The following is a 6,193-nucleotide window of genomic DNA, read 5'->3' as shown; positions in this document are numbered from 1 at the left end:
TATATCGTATCGGACGTATCATTAATTAGGTGGCAATCGGATCTGGCATATTGATATTTGGTTATTTTAATAGAAGAGAAGGGAAGATTGACGAGACAAAAAGAAAATTACACAAGCGACTCTCTTTAGAATTTTGATAGCATACAACGATTAAAAGGACGAAGCATCCCACACTGACACGAATCTTAAAAAAATACACCCGTTATTGTTAAAACCTCTGTCAAGAGGATCGAATTCGGTCTTAAACCCAATAAGAGTTGTTAATGGATCCAGATGGACCAATATCCTAATCGGACCTAATCCGGTAAATAGACAATATAAAACGATGCCAAATGGATCCTTGTATCGTATCGGATGTATCATTTATTAGGTGCCAATCGGATCTGACATATTGGTATTTGATTATTTTAATAGAAGAGAAGGGAAGATTGACGAGACAAAAAAAAAATTACACAAGCAGCTCTTTTTAGGATTTTGATAGCATACAACATTTAAAAGGATGAAGCATCCCACACTGACACGAATCTTAAAGAAATACACCCGTTATTGTTAAAGCCTCTGTCACACGGATCAGATTCGGTCTTAAACCCGATAAGAGTTGTTAATGGATCCAGATGGACCAATATCCTAATCGGACCTGATCCGATAAATAGGCCATCTTAAACGATGCCAAATGAATCCTTGTATCGTATCAGGCGTATCATTCATTAGGTGGCAATCGGATCTAACATATTGGTATTTGATTATTTTAATAGAAGAGAAAGGAAGATTGATGAGACAAAAAGAAAATTACACAAGCGGCTCTTTTTAGGATTTTAATAGCATACAACGATTAAAAGGACGAAGCATCCCACAATGACACGAATCTTAAAGAAATACACCCGTTATTGTTAAAGCCTCTGTGACGCGGATCAAATTCGGTCTTAAACCCGATAAGAGTTGTTAATGGATCCAGATGGACCAATATCATAATCGGATCTGATTCGGTAAATAGACCATTTAAAACGATGCCAAATGGATCCTTGTATCATATCGGACGTATCCTTGTATCTTATCGGACATATCATTCGTAGAAGTCATAATCTAGAATATTGACCGTCTTTTCTCCTCTCCGGTCTATAGTCTTTTTGAGATTTGTCTGGAACCAAGATTTTATCGGTGGTGAATGATGAGTGGGGGGAGACCAAAGGTGGTTGGAAGATTAGATTTTGGAGGAATCTTAATGGCATTTTCGCTATAGGATTATGACAACCTTCCTGTAGTCTGACTATATATTATTGCACGCTCTCTCTGGTTCTAATGACACCCCCAAGGATGAAGCTGGAATGTGAACGAGATATCTTTCCGGTTGCTTCTCCCCACAACATCTGAAATCATTTTGAGGTGACATTATAATTTCTTCCCCTCCATCTTTAGCTTTTGTTTTTGGCTCCAACTAAAGTTAAAGCTTTTGTTTGTTTATTCCCTAATAATAGAATCCTCTCTCTCTTTTATTTCTCAAATTGTTGAAGCTGTGGCTCATCATTTCCCTGCAAAATTTGTTGTTTGTTTAGAAGTGATTTTGTTCTCTATTTGCCATTAGAGAAGGCCTAAATTCTATTATTTATTATTGGACAACAATCTGCAGTGACAAAAAAAAAATTCTGCCACTTCCCCAGACAAGCAATACTTCTCCAGATAGAATTCTTCACAGAATTGAATTTCTATGTTCATCTTACTGCTGCTCAGATTGATACAAATAACTGAAGAAGCTACAAATGAGGTCTATGTTATTGCAACTTTTGCGTTTACATCACTTTTATCTTCGTGCAATTTTGATAATAGCAACTTCGACTTCACCAGCCTCGGCTACATCCTTCTCTGTTCATAATCATATATAGACTGACCACTTGTCACTTCAAACAACTTTTATGTGTATAAATAAGCGTCTAACATGAAACGTTTGATGCTTCTTTTGCTTATTTTGGAGAAATGCTTACAGCAAACTTACCAAGAGGTGCACTTCTTGAGTTCCTCAAAAACTAAATAAACAATGAGGTTACTATAAATGACATCAGAGAATACCAATTTTAACTCCAGATATAAGTGTTAAATAGAGACGAAACAATTGCTTTCCAACTGCTGTCTTGCTCTCTTTCGAGTTAGAAAAATGCTCTCCTGCTGAAGCCAATGCGTCATCACCTCTCGTGTAACGTTCAGTTGATTGATCCACAGCTGCCAATTTATCACCATCATCGTAATCTTTTACAGTAACATCTGATGTTGTTAACTCTAAAGCTTGCTCAGAGTTGTTCTGTGTATTACTAGAAGTCTTGGCTTCGGTATCATCTTTCTCTGTATCCCGAGTATAATCTGTCTGTGCATTCTTCTCAGTAGGGCCATGTTCAGGTACCGCTGAAGTGCCTCTGGGTGGCTTTTGTTCCTTCCGTTTTGTGGTATCTTCTGACTGAGCACCAAAAGCTACATTCTCACCGAGCCCAAAGTAAAAATCGCTCAAGTCACTCTTCTTGGTTACCTACGTGAAGCAGTCATGTCGATTACATTAACTGATTAAAGAAAAGAAAATGCAGCTTCATAATGAAATTTAATGACCATGATAACCAACTAAAGAAGTAAAAGCATCCAAGAGAAGTGTGATCACTCCTGAGAAATAATGAAATTGCTAGTCCCATTTAATTGCATCATAAAACAACTTATCACTCAAATACTAGTCAAATTTGAATTGCATCATTGCTGAAAGCAGCCATTTGAATTGGATTCGACATACAATAACTAGAAGCCTTCACTCATAATGGATCTTCTTGCACTATGGTTGATAACATAAAAGAAAATTCACATTAAGTTTCGGAATATTAAACATGCGTATTGTCACCAGAAGGACCAATCTTACTGGCTAAGCGTAAAAAAATTATGGTGCTCCATGTTTCACAATAACATGAGAACCATCATAAGTCTTGTCCTCTCCTAAGTCTTGCCCTAACTGATGTTAAAGACATGAACCATGCTGATCATAAGTTAGCCAGATTGTCAAATCCACTCAAACCCTCAAGACACCTCACTGTGCTTCATAATTGGAAGATTATAGTTTATAAGACTACAAGTGTCACATATCTTAACACGATGTGATCTGATAGCCTATCTGACTAAACTGGGTATGAATCAAACCCCTAACCAAAACTGTCCAAATTCTGATCTGATCAAGGTTTTAAAAATCGAGATGAAGGTCAAGACTGGTAAACAAGAAGGGGATAATAATGCAATAATTGGTTGGGACAATATGGTTGGAGTATTGGACAAAGATGATGATAGGATAAGGTCACAGAAAAATTAAAATCAATACAAAAACCAAAATAAGATAAATTCAATTTTTATGGAAAAAATCAAAATTACCACCAAGTTTATATTAATAGATGACTAAGATGTGAACCTTGGATGCAATACTTTTACCAAGGTCTCATTCCATGTGGCCAACACCAAATAGCATCTAATACTTGATAGCTAATATTACAATTCATCAATTAGCTAATAGATAAATTCAATAATTATGCTCACAAATGCAATACTCCCGAAGGCGAAATATACACTTAATAACTTTCATCACTATAAATCTACAAAAGTTATCGAAAATATTTCTATCTGATGTTAATACCAAAAGGATTTAAATTTAACAAAAGAAGATGACACAAGTATGTACAACATGACTCCAAATTGGAAGCACATTCAAACAATAAATTGATAAGTTCTAATAAAAGTATTACCATGTTTCATGACCCCGACAAACTCATAGTTTTGGCTTCTCAAAAAAGTCCAGATAAACATACAAAAGGCAATTGCTGATGAGCTTATTCTACAACAATGAAGTGATTTTAAGCTTTTATTCTTCCACAAGAGAAAAACAAAATCAATTGTCGAATACACCACATTTTGTTGAACAGTGGATGTTTTTTATGCACAAAAGGTTGCATAAATCGCATTACATATGCAACAAGAAAAATAAAGCAAAGCAGCAAAAAGAAAGATATGAGCCACTTACATCATCTCTTTCTTCACGAATTTGGCGCAGCCTCTCTTCGTCCAACCATTTTTCTTGTTCTGCTATCTTTTTCTTGTAGGCACCGATTACAAACTTTTCCTTATCCACAAAAAGGTGATCATCCTTGCTCCTCCCTTTCAGCAGCTTCCTCTCATATACAATTTCATGTTCCCCCTCACGTTGTTTTGCTTTCTCCATAAGTGTTTCTATATACTTTGACTGCAACCAAGATCAAACACAGACATAAGATTTTTAACTTACATTCTTAATCGTTAAGCACTCAAAAAACAAGGTCGATCCTCTCCCACAATTTAGGTTTAATACAAAAAGGATGCCGCCGAAAAAGAACTGCCGAATTAGGATTTTTGAATTCACATCATACTTGAACAAAGCACAATTGAAAATTAAAATGTTAATTATTGTGCCAAAGCAAACATACAAAGTCCACAAAGCTTTACTTTGTATCCTTTTATTGATATGAATTTCAACCAAAATATAATTCAATACTCTTTGTACGAGAGATCGACTAACTTGAAAAAGAAAAAAAAACTGGAAAAGGTATCCCATGTTTATTTCAAGAAAGGAATGGAGAAGATACGATTAATAAGCACCGTCACACCTGCCCCACCCTGAACACAAGAGGGAAAACCAATTTCAAAAAGAGTAATAAGGTGAGTTCGTTTTGTAGAGTATCCAACTTTGGGTACATATCTACTGGTTTTCTTCTTCTGAGAAATATTCTTGAAGCCCAATTATCACCGCCATAGTCTTATCTAAAAGATTACTTCTTTCAATTTGATCATTCGAAATGACCATAAAAGAAGAGCATAAAGAGGTCTCACATAAGACCGAAACGCAATTCCATGGGATAATCAGCGTAATCAAAAGGATCATGTTTTCATCCAAACGTAGGCACAAGTGAAGTACCTTTCTCTCCGTTCGATCTTTAACCTTGGGGCGCGCAATCTTCCCTTTCATCTCGTCGTAAACCCCGTCGTAGTCGAAGACCGAGGGATCCTCTTCCATTGCCTTTTTGTGTTGCTCCTCGATCTACCAAATTCCACCATCAATCAATCAACCCGTAAGTTAATTTACTCATCAATACCTGGAATAAGGAAACGATTTTAAAAAACCTTCCGGAGAGACTTGTTCTTGGACGCCTGCCGTGAGATTTCCCTCTCGATATCATCCTCGTCGTCGTCGCCGTCGAAAGCGAAGGCAGGAGGGGGAGGGCGAGGAGGAGCTGGCTTCGAGGTCTTCTGCGCCAGCGAAAATCGAAGATGGAGTCCGTACTTCTTCAACCCTCTTGCAGAACAAATAAGAAAGTGATGGATCGATCTCCCAATGACGAGCTCCGAGCTCTTAAACAATTAGGGCTCAAGAAAAGCCCTAGTTCGCAGAACGAATCAATCGTCGCAGGGCTCCAATCCGAAGGACTCACTGATTTGGTTGGATCAAAAACCCAAATAGACGCCGAAAACCCAAGAATCCCGCGTAGAACCACTCAAGATTCAGTTGGATGGTCCGGGGAAAAGGTCAAAAAGCCCTAAAATTCGACCTCCGATCGTTCCGAGTCCGGTCTCCGATCGAAGCCCCACCAATATCGAATGAACCGAGGAAGGGATTTAGCATACGCCTCGGGAGAGGATAAGTAATCCTAGGCCGACGAGGTGTCATGACAAAACTCTCTTACTCTTTCCGGCCAACGTGTTCAATTACCTGCTTTATAATTGGACAAGTAAAAGTGAGCATCGTGAGTGAGCGAGAACAACTCAACGACCTTCCGGTTTTCCTAGCACAGATACGTATCAAAGAAGGGTGGAAAGCATACACAAAACTGTTTCATACAACACGTCATGTCAACAACAACAACAAAAGAAAAATCACCTTATTTGGATTTTTTTATAGTCATTTTTGTGTTTCCATGTCATAAAAATCAATTTCTAAATAAAGATAAACTCTATTTAATCTCGGTTGAGTTGATTGGATCGTCAATTTTGTTAAGTTGAAATCACTATTTAAAATTTAAAATTTAAATTAATAAATAAATAAATTTAATTTTTATAAATTATATTAATTTTATATCTAAGATGAGTCGAGATATTACAAATTCTACATAATCTAATTATGACCTGATGTATGCGAGGTATAATATTATAT

The 6,193-nt window shown here is 36.9% G+C and overlaps 1 protein-coding gene across 1 annotated transcript; it reads right to left on the bottom strand.

Annotated features, from left to right (window-relative positions):
• Positions 1 to 2,053: 2,053 nt before the first annotated feature.
• Positions 2,054 to 5,400, bottom strand: LOC135644265 (uncharacterized; the record flags this gene model as incomplete). The annotated part of the gene is made up of 4 exons (XM_065161734.1): positions 2,054 to 2,515; positions 4,034 to 4,252; positions 4,961 to 5,083; positions 5,167 to 5,400. Coding segments are annotated over 4 exons (1,038 nt in total), but the record flags the coding sequence as incomplete, so codon positions are not given.
• Positions 5,401 to 6,193: the final 793 nt, after the last annotated feature.

This window comes from Musa acuminata, chromosome BXJ3-8 (genome assembly GCF_036884655.1).
Source record: "Musa acuminata AAA Group cultivar baxijiao chromosome BXJ3-8, Cavendish_Baxijiao_AAA, whole genome shotgun sequence".
In the NCBI taxonomy this organism is placed as follows: Eukaryota; Viridiplantae; Streptophyta; class Magnoliopsida; order Zingiberales; family Musaceae; genus Musa; species Musa acuminata.
This window is presented reverse-complemented; position numbering and strand designations above follow the sequence as displayed.